Below are 21274 nucleotides of genomic sequence, written 5' to 3' on the forward strand. Positions count from 1 at the left end.
GACCCATAACAAATGAAAGTAAAGCTTGTTTCTTGACTTTAATCCCACTGTTTTCATTCAACCAATGCAGCATATATGGTTTATGGTGATTACGAGTCTCAAGCTTAAAGGAATCCACCAATTCAGTAGCAACCGCATTTATGCAAGACCCACTATCAATAATCAAATTGCAAGTCTTACCATGCACCTTACAACGAGCATGGAAAATCTGTTCACGTTGCTCCATTTCAATCGGTGTGGATTGAATATGCAAGTTTCTCACCACGAACATCTCCTTATCAGTGTCATATGATGGTTCGACAATATGAGTGTGAACCTCATCATCTTCTTCATCTCCATCGTTCTGGACAGAACTGACCTTCGTCTCATTTGTCACCACGAAACATGGAGTAATCTCACCTAACTCTTGAAGAGTAAGCGCTCTCTTTTGGGGACATTCATTAGCGATGTGTCCATAACCTTGGCACTTAAAGCATCTCCTAACACGCATATCTCTGAAATCTGTAGCAACTCCTTTGCCTTTGTCTTTGGGTTCTTCCTTTTTGGCTTCTCCTTATCGAATGATGATGTAGCGCTTGACTTATAAAAATGATTAACACCCTTAGAACCATCACGAGCAACCAGGGGTTTCTTTCCTTTGTCCTGCTTTTCAAACTTAAGAGCAAGCTTATACACATTATTAAAATCAAGGAAATTCTGAACTTCAACTCGTTGGGCCAATGAAGGACTCAAACCCTTAATGAATCGAGCAATTTGCATCTCCTCCCGTTCCTCAAGATCACACACATAATTAGTCTTTAAAACTCCTTAATGTAATCAGTCACACTTAAATTACCTTGAGAAAGAGATGTAAGCTTCAAGTACTGCTCTTGTTCATAGTCTCTTGGGATGAAGCGTTTTTTCAAGTGCTTCTTCAACTTATTTCAAGTCTCAATCTTACTTTTTCCTTCACGCCTTCTTTGCTTCTTAAGGTTCTCATACCACAAGGATGCATACTTGGTCATTTTCAAGGTAGCAACCTTGAATTGCTTGTGTTCATCATAGCCTTTATATTCAAAGACTCTCTCTGCTTGTCTCACCCAATCTAAGAATTTTTCAGCGTCAAGTTCCCCTTCAAACTCCGGGATATCAAGTTTTAATCCACGATCATCATCATTATTCCTCCTTGGTTCAGGAATGGAATGATGGCTCTCATCGGAATCTGAACCTTCAACGTGCCTCCTCCCCTTCTTTCTAAGAGTATGATTACAAATCTGATCAATCTTGTAATCTATTTGTGCCATTCGTTTTGTTAAGTAATCCATACGTTCCTCCCATGGTTCTTGATATGAACCATCATGAGAAGACATCCCTTTTTTTTTCTCTCACGGGTGAACAGTACTAGGACGTGAACAATAACTTTTTTTTTTCAAGATAATAACACTAGCAATAGATCGTCTTACTTATGGAAAATCAAGAGCCGAAGCTCTGATACCAATTTGATGTAAAACCGGGTACCAATTTGGTGTGAATTTTAGACATAAAAGGGGCCTGATTTGGTGAAGTGTTTTGAGTGATATTTTTGTGTTTTTAGAGTTTAGTTTGCAGCGGAAAATGTTAAGTAAAATGGATATGGATTAACTAAGAAACCTCGCAAGATAACTCAACTAAAACTGAAATCTCCAACCAAGACCACACAGGAACAAGGAGGGAAACAAAGGATATTTCAACCAAGAACACACAGTAAACAAGGATGAAATAAGGTGCCAACCTCATAAGGAAGACAAGAACACTCACAAGCGTTCAAAGTTTGAGAAAAGTTCTCAACACTTGGGTTTATATTTCTGAAATTGGATGATTTACAAATGGGGTATTTCGGCCCTTATATAGCAAAAGATGTGCTTGGGCTCCAAGGCAACATTAAATGCTAGGGGCAATTTCCTAAGTGTGCTTAGGCTCCATGGAATTATTTAAGACTATGTAGAAAAATATGCTAAATTTTTGTAAAAACTAGGTGAGGAAAACTAGGTAAGGAAGACTAGATTTATCCTCTCCTTGAGCGGCACTCTTTTGGACGGCAGTTCTTGGGCCCTCACGGGTTTGTGCTTGCTTGTGCTAATACCGACGAACTTGACTTCACATTATTTCTTGATGGAATGTAGGAATACGACTTATTGAGCAGTTGGACTATCAAAGGACGTCCAACTTATCATTGTGACATAGCTCGCATTTCTTTTAGCGCCAAAATAAGGGTTCGGACCAGCGTTAAGTGAGAGTGCGCTAGAGCTCGACATTGCTCCTGCATCAGGTAGTCGTGTGAATAACACGATCAGTCCATGGCCAGGACATTTAATATGGGGTGGACAAACCAGCAGGGGATGTGTCGTGTATGGCGCACGAACACCACCACCGTTGTATCGTGTGTGACACACGCACACTCCATGGTTGTGTCGTTTGTGGCAAATGAACAACCGTAGGAATGAAAGTCATGGTGTCTGCTGTCAATATCTTCTTCTTACTGCGTATTATTTCAACCCACTGCAATTGGATGGTTGATTTGCAGGAAGTTCAGTGCATATTATTTGTTCCTTTCAACTTTCAGTCCCTGTATTCTACTATTTTTTAATCGATTGTTTATTTAATTGTAGTGCAATTTGAGTGAAAACTAATAATCCATCTCCAGGTATCAAATGATTAAGTCATCAATCCAAAATTTTAGTGTATTTTTTTTTGGTGGCAGCTGTAAAAGAGGGTAAACCTATCTAACCATAGCCTTACAAGCAAGGCTATGGGCAACAATATTAAAAGATCTTGGAATAAAACTAAAAGCTAAGCAATGAAAAAAGGAGAAACAAACATAAATATCATCCAAAATAGCCTTAAGAAGATGATGTGGTGTCTCCATCCTTGTCAATTGACGAACCAAAGAGAGGCACCGAGGAGATCTCCAAATGTCTAATGCCCATTTCCCTTGCCCATAAGAGTACCAAGTACACACCAAGACTTTCAGCTTGCATTGCCGATTCAGCTCTAATCCTTTTGCGTGACCAAAACAACCTCTCCCCACTTCCAGACATAGCGATCCAACCAATCCCCGCATTATTATTCACTTCCATCCCGCATCAACCATCACTCGAACAATATCACAATATCTGATCATGCCCTCAACACACACCGGGTTACTTTCACGAATCCAATCGCTTCTTTCACTCTCAATAATATTAGTATTTCCCATAGTGTTACACGATCCTTTTTTTTATCAACATCAATAGCTCATACCGCTGTGTTTACCACTTGTGTCCATAGATTGAAGAACATGTTAGGATGAAAATCCATTCCCTGAAAAAGAATTCGGTTACGAATACTCCAAATGCACCAAATCATTGCTAAAAACCGAACCTGACGTTCCTTCACGCCTTCTAAATTTTCCAAATAAGACACCCAATCAATGACCCATGTTCCAATGCTTAAAAAAGAGTCATAATCAGTACAAATTCCAAGTTCGGATGAAGCCCATAACCTTCGGGACACAGGACAGTCCCGAAATAAATGTTCCATCGTTTCCATGGTCATATCTCCACGCCTACAAAATTTACATCCCAGATCCACCCCAATATTTCGTCGTGCAAAACAACTTCCCACCGAAAGTGAATTAGTAATGATCCGCCAAATAAGAATTTTCCATGTTTGTGGTCCTGGTAATCTCCATAGTTTACGTTTACAAAACATGCGTCCAACATCACTAATCCTTTCCTTGTCCTTAAGTGTTCCCTGTCTTTCCATATAATCACCAAAAAGATTCCCATATCCACTTTTCACACTATAGATACCATCACTATTATGTAACCAATAGACTTCATCACTCACCGGTGATCTACAAATTGGTTGTGCTAAAATAGCATTTACACTTTCTTCCGCCAAAATATATTTAATTAAATCTTCATTCCAACTCATTCCCACACCATGTCTCCCATTTATCCGTAGATCTTTTACCTTCAAATTTCTAAGTGCCACATGATCCATTCCCAATAACATCTCGCTAGGCTCCGGACACATCCCACTAACCCACTTATTGGTCCATATATTTAATTCTGAATCCAAGCCAGGTTTCCACCCAATATGTTGTCTAACAAAGCGTAGGCCATGCAGAACACTCCTAGCCCCCCATGATAAGTTATTTCCATTTTGGATAATCATATTTTCCACCATCACTTCATTAGCCATAAGTTTTTTTACGAAAAACCCGCGTGAAGAAGGAACGATCGCCAGATAAAATCCTCCACGCATGCTTCCCTAACATAGCCTGATTAAGACACTCAATATTCCGAATACCAAGTCCGCCTTCTCTTTTTGGTAAGCTAAGGAATTTTTGACTACACCAATGGATAGTTCACCCTAATTTACCACCCGCCCACCAAAAATGTGATAATAAGGAATTCACCTTATTAGTCACACTTACCGGTATTTTGAATACCGATAGAAAGTAGTTAGAGATGTTTGATAAGACAGATGAGATTAAAGTGAGCCTTCCCGCTGGTGATAAAAAAATCCCATTCCATGAGGAAATTCGCTTCATGACAAGATCAATAATCCCCTTGAAAAGTTCTCTCTTGGAGCCTTCTACATCAGTTGGTAGCCCAAGGTATTTTCCCAGACCTTTATTACCCTTTATTTTTAAGGTACGCAATCCACAACGTGCCTTCGCAAGAGTAGTGCTTGGACTAAATAGAATTCCAGATTTATCTTCATTCATAACCTGACCCGAAACTTTACAATACTTCTTCAAAATAACTCTTAAAGTCTTCATTGAATTATTTCGATCGTGCAAGAAGAAAACCGCATCATCCGCTAAGAACAAATGAGACAACGCGTCCTCCCCACGGCATAAACTAATTCCTTTCAAAGAGCCATCACCTTGTGCTGGTAGTAAATTACATGAAAGAGCCTCCATACATAAGACAAAAAGATATGGTGATAGCGGGTCACCTTGGCTTAGACCACATTTCGGTTGGAATAACTTTAGTGGAGCACCATTAAATAGAACCTGATATGAGATCGTCATGACACAGTTCATAATAAGAGTGACTAAACGTTCGGGTAATCCTAGTTTATAAAGAACAGCTCGTAAAAAATTCCAGCTCACTCGATCATAGGCCTTACTCATATCCGCCTTAAAAGCAAATCGCCCATACTTCCCCTTCTTGTGTGAGTTAATTTTATGAATAGCTTCATGTGCCAATAGAATGTTGTTAGAAATTTGTCTTCCCGGAATAAAAGCATTTTGGAATTCCCCAACCAGATAACCCATCACCTTTGCCATCCTATTTGTGATACACTTTGAACAATACGCAAGAAAACATTACACAAGCTTATGGGGAGGTAGTCCCCAACCCTCTCCGGATTATCACATTTGGGAATCAAAGTAATAAACGTCCTATTATGTTCCGTAAGAACCATCCCCGAGTTTAGAATAGACAAAACAGCGGTTGTCACATTGATACGTGCATTTTATATAGTCTTTTTAGCCTATTTTATGCACGTATTTCTATGCTTTTATCGTGGTTTTATGCTACGAAATGCCCCGAATATGCTACGTTTGTTTGTTTTGTCTTATTTGCAGGAATGAACCAGAAATTAGTGAAATCGAACCTTTTACCATCCGTTTAGCATGCATTTGGAGGAAGAGTGAATTTGGAGCGGGAATGTAGCTATTTTGAGATGCGCAAAGAAGAAAGATAGCTAGGCGAGCAAAGGAAGAACTTCAAATTGCTAGTGCCTACTTTGGAGAGCCATATCTCGAGTTATACAACAGATATTCAGGTTATTCCAATTGGAGATGAAAGCTTGTCCTCTTAGCTTTCCAACGCCACCAGAATCACCCTGTTTTCCCAAGTAACGAAGAAATGGCAGCCGTTTGAAGTTCAGTGCGCAAAGCGAAAGCATTCTTTGGAAAGTACTCGATCGAGTAGAATTTTGTTCGATCGAGTCCTTTTTCTACTCGATCGAGTAGTTGCATTTATTTATTTACTCGATCGAGTAGATTTTCTACTCGATCGAGTGGTCTAAGCTTTAGTTACTCGATCGAGTGGTTTTAAATCACTCGATCGAGTGGATTCGCTATGGGCTTGGGCTTTTTAGCTTATTTCCGCCATTAGGTTAGTTAATAATCCTATTTTCTTATAAATAGGAAGTGAGGATGTCATTTGTAACGGGTCTTTGGACCTCAGACGTTGCTTCTCCTCTCTTATTATTTCTAATACATTATATCGCTATTCTCTCTTATTTTAGGATCTATTTCTACTGTAACTTCTTTCTCTCCCTTTTTCTCCTTAATTATTTAATGTTTATTATTCCCCCTTCCCTTGTTCTTACTCTCTTATTCATGTCTAGCTAAATACCTCTGCTGGGATTAGGTGATTCATTAGACTGATGTTAGTTGCTAATTAGGTTATTAGATCTGTCGTTGTTGTTGTAGTCTATGTTGTTAATCGCTGCTTTAACTGTATCCTGCTAGTTGAGTCGACACAATTAGCCTTTTAATATTGGTAACCCTTGACCTGGACCGAAAGGTTGGAATAGGGGAGACCCGCAGTGAACAATAGGATGCTTTAGTGAGGGCGAATTGAGACCGAAAGGAGATATTTGTTGCCCCTTAGACCGACACATCGACTGATTTATGACCTTAGCTGCAATTGACTGACGTTTATTGATGACCCGAAGTCCTAGTTCCTTCCCTCTATTGTTAATTTCTTCTATTTTTATCTCTTTTCCCTTAGTCTCTTTAGTTCAGTTGAAATAATCAAAACCCCCCCAGAAAATTCATAGACTGAAATAAGACACTTAGAACTCCCTACCTCCCTGCGGATCGACCCTACTACTGCTTGCTAGTTGTATTTTGGAATTTATAAATATTATTTTTGGTACTCACTTCGACAGGTATCAAATTTTGGCGCCGTTGCCGGGGAGGCAGCGCTAGTTTTAGTTGTCTTTAATTTTAGTCTTTCTTTCTTTAGTTTCAGGGAACTTCGGTTCCTTGAGACCGTTCTCATGTTTCATGTTCTAAGTTTTCCACAGGAAGAGGATGAAATCTTTGGTGCTTATTTAGCCAGACTTTGGGAGTTTATTGAGCCCAGACGGGATGCCTTTATCGATCTCCAAATATCCGCACTATTGTCCTAAGCATATGAATGACCCTACGCAAGCATACCTCGAGTCCATAAGTAAGTGGGATTTCGAAGGAATCCCCGTAATTGAGGTATTAGAATTCTTTAATTGGTTTGCTACTGAATCTCTTAAACCTACTTTTTCTCTTCATGTTGACTCAGATGAGGGGGTGGGTGAGACCTTAGAAACCAATCTAGGAAATGCTGACGGAGACATAGAGGAGACCATTAGCGTGGTTGACAATCCTTTTTATGAGGATAGTCTAGAACCCCTTTATGATTCTTGCAATGTTAGTGAGGACGATTTGGAGGCTCTCTTTGAGAACCTCCATCTTGACGAGTCTAGTGATGAGGAGAGTGATAGTCTAGAGGCTAAATGGGATACTTATGATGATATCGATGATGAGCCTATTTTAGGAGACCTCATTGACCCATTTGACTTTGCTATCCCATGCATTTGGGACGATTATCCACCTTCTCCCTTAGTTGACCAGACTCCTCCACCTCACATTTCATACCCGTCGAGTATTTTAATTTCTACTCGCGTTAATTTTGAGTCGAATGCACCGAGTTCGTTAATTCTCCACCGTGGTTAACTTGAGCTTTTATATTCCGCTCTTAGTGGAGGGCGTAATTATTTTGTGAACAATTTTAGGAGCTGCCATTGGAAATTTGTTAAGCTTAAATGTTTTTACATTTTGATTTCCTATGTTATTTCTATCTTATGGTGCTACTTACAGTTTTGTGTAGCACATGCGCAGCTATTTGACAGGTTGCTGCGAGCCTTGAGTTGTTTTGACTGGGCTCATTAGAGTAAGCTGCTGAAGAAAAAGAGGTCGAGTTGGGACCTATCTGAAGCTAGCGCTATCCGGGAGGCAACCCGGAGATTTTATTTTGCATTTTTATTTTATTTCAGTTGTAATAAATGGTTTTTATACCATAAACTATCTCAGTATGCTTGTCTTGTTAGTTTGCGGCTGTTTTATTTGCGTTTTGCAGGAATTACATCGAGGATCACTCGATCGAGTAGTTTTTCTACTCGATCGAGTACTTTTGCTGATGGACTCACTCGATCGAGTGAAATTTTTACTCGATCGACCACCTGCAAATAGAGAACCACTCGATCGACTGTTTTTCCCTTCGATCGAGCAGTTTTGGATGCCTATTCACTCGTTTGACTTGGATTAGCTTCCTGTGACGGTTTTCCGGGTCTTTAGCAACCTCCCATGTTCATGGTCGGTTTGGGGAGGTCCCTTTATTCGCGCTATCTTGTGAGTTTTCCGCATTTATTCTCTTTCTCTTTCAGTTTGCATTTCCTTTCCATGTTTTGGTACAATGGGGGCATTGTACGGGTTGGTTTGGGGAGGTTGTGCATCCATATTTGTGTCTGCATATTGTTTTTATTGCATTTCAGTTATCACATTTAATTTATGTTTGCATTGTTGTTTATTTTCGTTAAAATTCAAAAAAATCAATAAAAATCAGAAAATTGTTAAAAATTCAAAAAATTTCACGTTTAATTTAGCATATAGGTTGAGTCGGAACGGTAGATTTCAATGATGAAATTGCACTGCAACTATCTTTTTGCTTAAGCCTTGCATTAAACTGTTATCTTTTAGCTTTGTCTTTTGCATAATCTACGAGTTAATGTTTAATTTAGCTGAACATATAGACTTGACCTGAAATTTTGGCAACCTACTTATAATTTCTAAGATTTAGAGCCATATAAACTGGTGTCATTTGTGACCAGTTTCATGTAGGATTGTGAGTAGTTACTCCTTGCATAGCATGTTCATTAATTTGCACGTATATAAAATTCAATTACTTTTTGCCTTCTTACATTCGGGTTAGTGGTTGGTGTCACATGCAGGGAGGTGCTTACAAATAAACTGATGTTTATGGGTAAAAATGAAAGAAATTGAATTTCATATACCAACCTCTGCTGGGATTAGGTGATTCATTAGACTGATGTTAGTTGCTAATTAGGTTATTAGATCTGTCGTTGTTGTTGTAGTCTATGTTGTTAATCGCTGCTTTAACTGTATCCTGCTAGTTGAGTCGACACAATTAACCTTTTAATATTGGTAACCCTTGACCTGGACCGAAAGGTTGGAATAGGGGAGACCCGCAGTGAACAATAAGATGCTTTAGTGAGGGCGAAAGTTAAGCTAATAGCATTTTAGGGCGAATTGAGACCGAAAGGAGATATTTGTTGCCCCTTAGACCGACACATCGACTGATTTGTGACCTTAGCTGCAATTGACCGACGTTTATTGATGACCCGAAGTCCTAGTTCCTTCCCTCTATTGTTAATTTCTTCTATTTTTATCTCTTTTCCCTTAGTCTCTTTAGTTCAGTTGAAATAATCAAAACCCCCCCAGAAAATTCATAGACTGAAATAAGACACTTAGAACTCCCTAGCTCCCTGCGGATCGACCCTTACTACCGCTTGCTAGTTGTAGTTTGGAATTTATAAATATTATTTTTGGTACTCACTTTGACAGGTATCACACATCCTTTTTAATAAAATACCAACACTTGTGATAGAAGATAGATGGTACTCCATCAGGGCCTGGTGATTTAAGCGCACCCATTTGGAAGACGGCAGTTCACACCTTCTGAGTCGTAAAAGGCCGATTTAATGCATCATAATCATCACTACTAACCGTCTTATTAAACCCTCGTAAAACCTCATCCATTAATTGTGCCCTAGTGTCTTCATCATCACTAATAATCGGGTTATATAAGGAGAAGAACGATTCATAAAACAGATTTCCAACACTTTCCGGATCATAAACCCAACTCCCGCTACCATCCTTTACTCCTAAGATGAAATTATGACCTGCTCTTCCTTTTACCCAATTGAAGAAGTATTTAGTACAAGTATCCCGGTCAATCATCCATTTCAGCTTCGCCCTTTGCCTCCAAAAAACCGCAGCTGCTTTTGAGAACTCGCGTACCCTGTCGTTCACTGTCGTGTAAAGGGCATCATTCCCATCACTAATCGCAGCATCCATTCCCTTTTCCAATTCTAGATCAAACTCATCCCATTTTTCTCTCCATTCGAGGCGCATATCTAACGCCCATCGGTGTACATGTTGACGTACTCCCGAAAGCTTTCTAGCTACTCGAAAGGCTGGAGACCCTCGTATCCGCAACCTCCAAACATCCTTAATGATGCAAATACACTCCTCATACAAGAAAACCCATGCGTCAAGGTTATAAGGCTTTTTACTTATATTCTTTGTAAGATTCAAGTCCAGTTCAATCGGTGCATGGTCCGAAATTTGGATAGGGTAGTGTTTAATTCCCGTATCCGGAAAAACCGTAAACCATTCCTTTGAACCAAGTGCCCTATCAATTCTTTCATACACATGCTTCAGACCTTTACGATTGTTACACCAAGTATAGCGCGGTCCTTTGAATGGTATATCCACCAACTGATTATGAATTCTCCAAATGTTGAAATCAATTGCCCCAGTAATTGGTCTTGGGTTCATACTAAGTTTATCACTTCCAAACTCGACTTGGTTAAAATCTCCTATAATTAGAAATGGATGTACAAGCATTAATATGCATTCTTCCAACTCGTCTAGAACAGAACTTCGTAATTGAACGGATGGAGCACCATAAAAAAGCACCAAGTACCATAAACGCCCATTACATTTCTCTACTAATAAAACGATGAAGTTGTTACACGTCAAAATATGGCTCATCTTAGCCTCCTTCCTCCATCCTACCCAAAGTCCTCCCGAACTACCATTGGCATCTATGCCAACATTATTAGAAAAACCAAAAGGCCTACACAAGGGACTAATACTACATACTTCCTCCATTCAATTCCACTCTACCATATTTCCTTTTTCATCCATTCAACTCCACTCTACCACTTTCCATAAAAAGCAAGTAAAATGACCCTTTTATCCTCATGACAAACAATTATTTACACAAAATGCCACTAGTTGGCCCACATAATTACCCACTTTATGGACAAATTAATCACCATCTCATTTCCCATTGTACTTTTATTACTACTTTATTATTTTCTTAACATTTGTGCAAATTGTACTATGGTAGAGTGGAGTTGAATGGAGGAAGTACATTACATTTAGTTTCAATTAAAAAGACGAAATCATAATACTGATTACTTAATAACGCCCTAATTTTTGGAATTCTAGGGGCGAGCGTATTATTAAGACCCCTACAATTCCATGTAAGTCCCTTCATGGGTTCACATGAGGTTGACTGGGTCCAACCTCCGCAAAACCGCCATCGTTGCTAGCAAAAGAAGAATCAGTAGAAACTTCAACCTCCATATCAGACACAACTACTCGGAATCCCCCACCACCTACTGATTGTGAAGCCGCCAGACCCTCACCAACACACCTCTTCTTGGGCAACTGATAAAGATATTCCTTAGCATTACCAATTGATTTTATAGCATCATCTGGAACCAAACTATCATCAACCTGAGAGCAGCATTTTCTTTTCCGAGCAGTAACAATAGCATCTCTGTGCTCCTTTTCAAAAACAGACTGGTGATAGCAATCTGCCAGTCCCATAAACCCATCAGAAATGCTTCCAGCTGACTTACCATTATCCATCATAGCAATAACCTTAGCAGAAGGTGTCCCATAAGAAGGAAAATCAAAAAGTTTAGACTTCCCTAAGCCAGAACGCTCACCAGCATCCAGCCTTGAAATCTGACCCACTCTCTCATTACCACCAATCATCATCTCACCTGTCACCTCACGCCATAGCTCTTGCAATGGCTTAATCGAAGCTGACCCAGACTCCAACTCTTTATCCTTGCGAATAATAGCAGCATGAGCAACAGAAAGAACCACTTCCTTCCCCCTCCCTTGAACATCAGCAGCTTCAGTAGTCTCTCCTCCCTCCACAGTCTGAGACAAGTCATTCAAACACAACTCTGTATTAACCTCATTCCCAGTAACCTCAGCCATATCCTCAGAGCTAGACATTAAATTAATAGCAGAGCTATGGTGAAAAAGTGAGGATTCATTAGAAGGAGTCCCCACATAACCAGGGTGAACCATCCAACTGCTCGGATAGGAATCAGAATCCCCCTCCCCCTCAGCAGGCTCCACTTCCGAGTCAGAACTTATAACAATAGCATTATTTGGATCATTCCCAACCATATCAGGCACCATATGATCACCCTCATCCCCAGCAGGCTCATTATTCTCACCAATCACTACCTCCATATAATGATAAGTAATTGGAATCTCCCCCGGTGGCGGATCAAAGGTTTGATTGTAACCACGATTATCATCAATCACTCTAGCCCATTTAACATCACTCTCCACACGATTCAGAATAGCTTCTTGGAGACGCAAATCACGATCCAATTCCTTCCTATGCCGGCCATGCCTAGAGAACACAACATATGGATCAGTTGCCTGAACCTGTTGCAGAAAGCCCTAAACACCAGCATTTTGTTCCCCAGGGCCCTCAAAATCCTCACCAGCACTAAAATAAACTTCCTGATTAGCATTAGCATTGCTCCCTTCCCCTACCAACCAACCACCTACCCCAAGTCGTCCCCCCTGTTGACCCTGCTCACACCCACTCCCTTCTCCCACTTCCATATGACCAGCATTTAAACCACGCTCAGGCAACCTATCCACCCTAGCAGACTGTTGGGCCTCATTCACATGACCCCTCCCATCTCCTTCTCCCATTATCACATCTTGATCTTGATCTTGACCCTCTGTATTGTCAGGTTGTTGCGCATTTCCTCCCTGGTAATGACTACCCCCCTCCTCCCCCAAATGAACAGCACCATATCCCACCTGAAACACCACTGGACCTGCAAACGGTTGTGCAGTCACTGCAAAGCTCATCCCAGGCAACACTCGACCACAAGGAGTGATTTCCAAATCAAAATTCACCGCCCTTTCTCTTGCATTCCGCCCTTGGTTTTCAGTAGCAAGTCGTCTATCCCTTAGATGCAGCCTAGACGAAATATATCTAGTAGTAGACGGAGTGGCTCTCAATTCCATATTAAACATGGTGTGATTGCTTTGCGCTTGAAAGACCACAAAACCTCGCTCAATGTTTCTATCCAAAGATTCCATTATGCACGACACCACAGTCATCATATTCTCCCTACACTGCGAACCCTTATGCCATATCTTACCACATCTAATGTAATATTTGAATACTTCCTCATATTTAAACTGCACCCACAGTAGATGCCCATCATCCATTGCTAGGAAAAACCCCGGCATTAAAGGTTCATTAAGTTTTAGACATACCCACAACCTAAGATAGTCATTCCTAGGCAAAATTTCAAAAGGTTCCACTTGATAGTGATGACTTAATAGTTTCCCTGGTACATGTGCCACATGCAGATTCAAACATTCAAAGGGCAACCCACAAACCTTAACCCATAACTCAGCATACGGAAATCAGACAGTTCTAGGAACTGTGTCAGGGTACCATTTAGCAAGCACCATTAAGGCTCCATCAAAGGTTACTGTACTCCTAGCCAGCAACCCCTCGAGATCAGAGACACCCTCACAGTGTAACACATAAATCTCCCCCATCCGGAACACAGTTATCCTACCATCAATACTCCACTTTTTCCTAATCATATCATTAATCAAATTATCATCAAAAGCCTATAATCCATAAGAAAACCTAAACAAAAATTCCCCCAGAATTCCCTTGATCTTCCCAACTCAGCAGGATCCACATTAATAACCCCCCAGACCTTGGGAACCTCCAAAGATTCACATGCAAGAGGTTCATTGGATTAAAGTCTGCATTAGGATGAGGCTGATGATAGTTTTGATGATGATAGATATTTTGATGAATATCAGCCGCACCCTGCCCTTCACTTCCAAAACGACCAAATTGTGCCTCAAACTCCATTGGAGCAGATGAGTTTACTTTGTCAGAGTATTGATTTTTTTTATTTTTATTGTAGTGAAAAGAAGGAGATGATGTTTTAAATTTTGATGGAGAAAACTTCCCCATCCTTAACTGCTTAAATAAGTACACCCAAATCCTATTGCATGCAGAGTGATTGATTAACGTTTCAGTTCCCCCAATCCCTGCAGAAACTTCGACGGTTGATTGGATTACCTTGTAAAAGCAGCTCAAGAAACCACAAACGCCAATAAATGCATACTGAAGACAATGATTACAAATAATAAAGATAGATTTATGAAAGAAAATCCTATTGAATAGGACTAAACTTGTCAGAGAAACGATTGGGTTCTGCAATACCCAATAGTTGAAGACGAAAGATTTAGGGTTTTATTTTTTAATAGAATTCTAATTGGTAAACACAACATACACCAATTAAAATGCTGGAGATGAAATGATTATAGAAGATTTAGGATAGATTTTTGGGATATTAAATCCCTTTTAGGTGATAGATTGTCAGAGCAAAGCTAAGGTTCTTCAAAGACCCAATAAGCATGCAAGGAAGATGCAGAGATTTTTTTTTTGGTTATTGTTTTTTTTTGTTATTGATTTTTAATTTTTGATAGAAAACAACGTGCTCTCACAAAGAGAGAAAAAAGCTACACTAAAGAGACTAAATCACTAATTATAATAACTAAACTAAATGAGTGCAATATTAAAAAAAGAAATCGTTCCCTTTGAAATGTTGTTTTTGATTATATTAGATAAACATGAATGAATGATGATACAGTTAAAGATGGAGATGAAGCGGAATAAAAGGAAAGAGACTTAAAAAAGGGTACTTTCGTCTTTTACTTGGGCGATATTAGCAATTTTGGGGCGACAAAAAGAAAAAGTGATCACGAAACTCTTAAACCCTGGGAATAAGCCAAACAAACCAAACAAATGTATAGTTCTAATAGAAGTAAAACACAATTGCAGTATTATATATTCGTAATTGTTAGCTACGAAAAATTTATAGTAGAAATGTAGAATCTATAAGCTATCTTACCTAAACTACAAAACAATCATATATTAGTATAAATATTAGGATTATTTCATAGGAATAATTCATCCTATGGGTGCCCTGCAAATATCACTCTATCCTATCAGTAATTCCAATTAAATCCATCTTATCCACCCTTCTTCCCATACCAAACTTAGTTAAAATTATGACATGTTATCTTAGGTAGCCATCTCTCTCCTCCTTATTTAAGGATTATTTTTCGACTAATTTTCTTCCTTTTATTATTTTCTTCAACTTCTCTGTTCTCTTTTTTCTTTTCTCCTGATTATTCATCACTATACACCAAAATTCAATTCTACCAAATCAATTACCGCCCCTTCTACTTTTGTTGCCATTCTCTACAACCATCATCATCACCATACTCCGTTTGTGTCGTCGCTGAGATTCGATTTGACAGCTACGAACCCGACAACAGTCCTCTTATAAATCCCAATGTCACCTTCTTCTTCGGCTCCAGAATCCTCAACTAGGGATCATTACTTGCTAAAAAGTGTTAAAGAATAAAGATTGATTACAAATTAACACCACCACCCCACAACCACCCAAACCTAAATTAAAATTTACCCCTAAACTGAATTGGGGATCTAGGTTTTCAGAAACTATTACTACTGATGGTGGAAAGCACGTACGGTGGTTCAAGGCGACAACATCTTAAGAACGCTACGAGGGCGAGGTCGACGGAGGCTCAAAGGTGGACGCGACTGGTGGCGTAAATGATGATGTTTGTTTGATGAAAACTGAAAACTGCTGATGGTGGATGAGATATTTTATATGGTTTGATGTGTGTGCAAGTTAATATAGCGTGGTCAGTATAAAAGTGAAGCTAGGATAGTGATGGTGGCTTTGGGATATGGCGATGGCAGTGAGGTGCCCGAATATGGTTTCTACTTTCTATGGGTTTGATTGAGGTGTTATGGAGTACTGTATAGTGTTCGTTGCTTTTAACCTGAAAATAACAAGGTGACATGTTGTTCAGGTTGCCCGTTTTCCTAGAATGTTATGGGAAGAATGGTGGATAGAATGGATTTAATAGAAATTACCGATAGGATGGAGTGATATTTGGAGGGCACTCATAGGATGGATTATTCATATGAAATAATCCTAAATATTAAGCATGTAATTCAACTAATTATTGTCTTTTTCCTTCCGTAGTACCATATATGAATCATAAGTTCATGACTATATATTAGAACAAAATATACCAGGCCAACATAACTGCATAAGTTTTACTACATATAATTTACTCATAATGCTTCAAGTACTGATTTTAACAAATGTTCCTAAATATTAGTATTACATTTGGCATAAAGATAAGGAGATGGGACACGACCAGTTACTAGATGATAAGTTAACTGAATTGAGTGTGGAGGATCAGGTTACTCATTAGAGACATTCCTAAAATCAAAATGTAAACAATTAACTAAGGCAACCTAAAATATAATGAAATAGGCAAACAATTGACTGGGACGGAGGGTATTATCTCATCAAGAAACATTAAGTTTTTGCGAAAGAATAGTGATAAGATTTTATAGTAAACTAACAAATCCAATAGTTATAACAACTTATCTATGAGACACCTTAAAATAAAATAGATAAACAAATGATTGGGACAGACGGAGTATAAAATTATCAAGTTCGAATAAACAATGTTCAATAGACCAGATTCAAGGCACATCACGGTTGGAGCAGAGGTGTAGCAATTTTCAATAGACCAGAATAGTTGATTAACATTTTACAATGAATATTCGATAAAACACTATAAGAAGATGCATTGGAAATTCAATGCATGTTACTAGCGCCCGTACATCGTACAGGCATTCCACCTAGTTTCATAAGAAAAGAGGAAAAGATATATCAATTTTGAAATACCCATTCCACCTTCAGTAAATAAAATATTGTTTTATGAAATATTTTATTGTAATATCTTAATTTTTCTTACTTCACTCTATTACAAAAACAACCAATGCTATATTATTTTAATTTCTTAATCTTTATGCAAATAATGAGAGGTAGTTTAGAATAGGTAGGAGGGATTATCATTTAATTTAATCAAACTACAATAACTAGTCCGTTATTAACCAAGTGGTGTTAGTACAGTGGTAGTCGAGTTAAACCTTGAAACTTGCAGAAATGCAGGAGTTGAGAGGTCCCGGGTTCGACTACCAGCTCGGATTATGATCACTTGGCCACTGCAGCCCCCGAAGGGGGTGGCTTACATGGTCCATGTGGTGGTGCGGAAATACATGGGCCCGTGGGGGATTCAAGTATTCAATCCCCTCATAGTCATTAAAAAAAAAAAAAAAAACTAGTCGGTTTTTCAAACTCTTGAAACCTCTTGGAAGAAAAAAAACCCAAATCCCTTTAGAAGTTGATGGCCGAAATCCAATCATGATTTTTACACCTCTTGGAAGGAAAAAAAAAACCAAATCCCTTTAGAACATCCGTAATGGACATTTTTTTACCTCTCTGTATGCCTCTTTCATCAAATGAGTCACCCCATCAATGCACATATCTCCCTAATATATAGGACTCATCACTCTGTTTTTAGGCTAATGATAAATCCACTACCGTATCTACTAATGTCAATTAAGTTGTGAGAGACTGAATAGTATGATATTCTCTTTTTTTTTTTTTGGTGAAGGGTAAGGGTATATACATACATACATACATACATACATATATATATATATATATATATATATATATATATATATATATATATATATATATAGATAGAGAGAGAGAGAGAGAGAGAGAGAGAGAGAGAGAGAAGGGTTCTAGTAAGTCCCTCATATCATATGAGTCCCTAAGTCTTTATAAGGGCCTTTGGATGGAAGGGATGGAGGGATGAGATTACATCTCATTGAAGGGTCACAAATCTCCCTCCCTAATCTCCCTCCCTAATCCTTGTATAACTCCTTCTAATCTTGTATAACTCCGTCCTTATTGTAACCTTCATACCCACTTCCTCATTATTCATTTTCTCACACTTCTCTCAATCCCTTTTTCTCTCTTTCTTCACTCCCATATTTCTGAAAAAAAAAACCAAAACAAAAAAAAATCGGAAAAAAAAAATTCCCTCATCCCTCACACCCCCCAAACCCGGCACCCACCAACTGAAAGATCATAGATCTATATTAGACTCTCTAATAAAATTAAATTATCTCATAATTTATCATTTAGGTGATCTATGTAACATGCATGCAAATATAAAAGCATAAAAAAGAAAGTTTAAGGAAAAACAATTTTCTTACATTGATTTTATGGTAAAATGGGCACAAACTAGTTCACCTTACTAGTTTGTTCTTGAGCTAAAAATATATGGATGATCCTCCTTACAAATCTTCAAAGAGAAGATCTCCTTCAAGATGCACCCAAGAACTTGACCCAAAAACTAACAAGTATTTTACTAGAAACTTGTTAAAATTATACCCTTGATATTATTTGTAATATTACTAACACTTCTTAGTAATAAAAATAGATTACTAACTTCTTAGTAAAGATGTATATTATTTTAGAGAGAGGAAGACCAAATAAAGAAATCACATGCAAAGTGTACAAGTGAATAATAGAAAAATGAACAACAATTTGGTCTATAAAGGGGGGGAAAACCGGGTGGAGTGTTCAATTTGTCTTATATTTTTAATCTTACATCACATGCATAATATTTTATAAGATAACTTATGGTAGTATATAAAGTAAGGTGAAATGATTATGTTCCTAATCATCCACTACTCTATTTTACACGGTTCACTTACCCATTTACGGGTCCATATTGGTTCTTATATTTGTCGCACAAATACGTGTAATTTTATTTTAAACATCATTTCATGTTTAAATACTTCCATAATTAATTCGTCCAAATCACTCCGTAAATATACGTGTACCGCTACACATATTATTTACGTACTAATATTAATCACATTAATCAATTAGTACAATTTTAGTGAATTAACAATTAATTAACTAAAACCCGTCTCCCAAAAATTTATTATTCAATTATCGCATAATTAAATAATAACTGCCGTGCCTCGAGTTCGCAACTCGAAATCTCTCTAAAAATAATCGACTAACTTTTTAGTCTATAAATCAAGGGACTAAATAAATTGTATCTCATACAATTAATTAGTTGTCAATTGGGGTTCGTTCCTTTAGGTGTGACCGAAATGGGTCAGTTGATCACCGCCGTCTCACGACAATAACGTCAAACTCTAGTCAGCCAACCGTTATCGATTTACGTTAATCAACTGACGAGGATCAAATAATTAAATATCTGATAATATTTCTTTAATGAGATTTATTATGTAAACGCACTATTGTGGAGTACACTAACTCCAACACCAACAACCCTCCTGATCACCGTCACTACCCCCCCCCCCCCCCAACCCGACAACAACAACAGCCTCCACACCATCAACACAGCCATCACCCTCCGTCAACTACCACGCCTCCTGCAGATTCGCCGCCTCCTCCCTCCCGCCGTCCTTCTTTCCTCCTCCTCCTGCCGTCACCCCCGCTGTAACACCTCCATTTATTTAAGGGCCTGGACTAGGACTCCTCAAATAAAGAAGGGTGTTACCATCTCGGAAACCCGAGGCAGTAGATAACAAAGGAAAAATAAACAGTACTTTAAATTGAAAGTTATAAATGTTTACAACTCAAATGGAACATGTCCCAAAACTGAAAATAAAGTCGATAGCTAAACCGCAATAAAAGTGGGCTAGCTCTAAGTCGGGTGATCCATGCTCTCTCCCCGCCGACTCCATATGTTTCAACAACTGTCAATCTGCTCCCCGATAAATGGATCATCACAGCGTACACGAATACACAGGGTCAACCGCGAGGTTGAGTAGGTAATACGATATAATAAAGAATGCAATGATATGATCCACCAATCTCAACTCCATCACACACATCCCCGGAACGCCCAGCCATACCGATCCCCGGCAGACTATATCAATCGACCGTCGTCGATATACAGGGTCAACCGCGAGGTTGAGTAGGTAATACGATATAATAAAGAATGCAATGATATGATCCTCCAATCTCAACTCCATCACACACATCCCCGGAACGCCCAGCCATACCGATCCCCGGCAGACTATATCAATCGACCGTCGTCGATATACCACTCGTAGGCCGAGGACACCAGGGCAAGTCTGCAGAACCCTTTGGGCCTTAATTGCAATAATCTCATCTCCTCCAACTCCAACTCCAACTCCGATGCAAATGCAATGTATGAAACGTATGAAACAATAATGCTCAACAAGATAAATAAGATAATCAGATATGTCATATAATTACCGAACATGCCAACTCTTTATAATCGTAAGAACTTAATCAGTGTATTCCCCTACCTCAGTACTGCAGTCAAATAGTTGGGTGCTCAGTAATATTCCACAACAAATTCGTCCTCTGAAAGATAAATAAATGATAAACAATTACTTAAACTATTCTCGTTCCCAAAATAGAAAGTTACTAAAAATAGAGACTTCTTAAAATGGAAAGTTTCCTTAAATGGAAACTTTCCCGATATAGCAGCTTTTCCATTTTAACAAACCCGACTCAAAACCCGTCTCTAATTATTTTAAATAACTCGGGAGTTAAATTAACTAACTAACTACGATACTTAAATAATAAAGAAAACGAATCAAAACCGACTAAACAACACGCCCAACCCACGACTTCCATCTCAATTTCAATATCGATATTGTCAAAGGTTCAAAGAACCGTTCTCAACACTTAAAGTATAACTCTAAGCTACTCTCCCACAAGTCAAGGTCAGAGGAAACGATAAATCAAATACGATACAAAAATAAAACCATCCTAATACTCATATGCCCATTATCTCTATTCATAAACCAAGAGCAACAACCTGCTCAACTAACAATATCCGCATCATAAAACGCACCATCATACTGAAGCCTTCACCATCATCATATACGTAAAACTCCTCTAATGCCTTTCATCATTACCAATAGTCAACATGAGCCCATCTTTAATATAAGACAATTAACACGTCTATACTCGTCTCATAATTCAACCCGTCTCACAAACAATGTAATAAAATCAAGCGATTATAAATATATTTATATAAAAAAAACAATATAATATACCCACATTAAATTTGCACCACACATCTCATATAAAAAGACGACAATTATTACATATA

At 38.5% G+C, this 21274-nt stretch overlaps 1 protein-coding gene across 1 annotated transcript; it reads right to left on the bottom strand.

Moving 5' to 3' along the window:
- Window positions 1–9751: 9751 nt before the first annotated feature.
- Window positions 9752–10978, bottom strand: LOC141638267 (uncharacterized). Its single transcript, XM_074447674.1, has one exon. It carries the CDS (start codon window positions 10976–10978, stop codon window positions 9752–9754), a length of 1227 nt encoding a protein of 408 aa, XP_074303775.1.
- Window positions 10979–21274: the final 10296 nt, after the last annotated feature.

The sequence above is a fragment of the Silene latifolia genome, unplaced genomic scaffold (genome assembly GCF_048544455.1).
Source record: "Silene latifolia isolate original U9 population unplaced genomic scaffold, ASM4854445v1 scaffold_20.1, whole genome shotgun sequence".
Lineage (NCBI taxonomy): Eukaryota > Viridiplantae > Streptophyta > Magnoliopsida > Caryophyllales > Caryophyllaceae > Silene > Silene latifolia.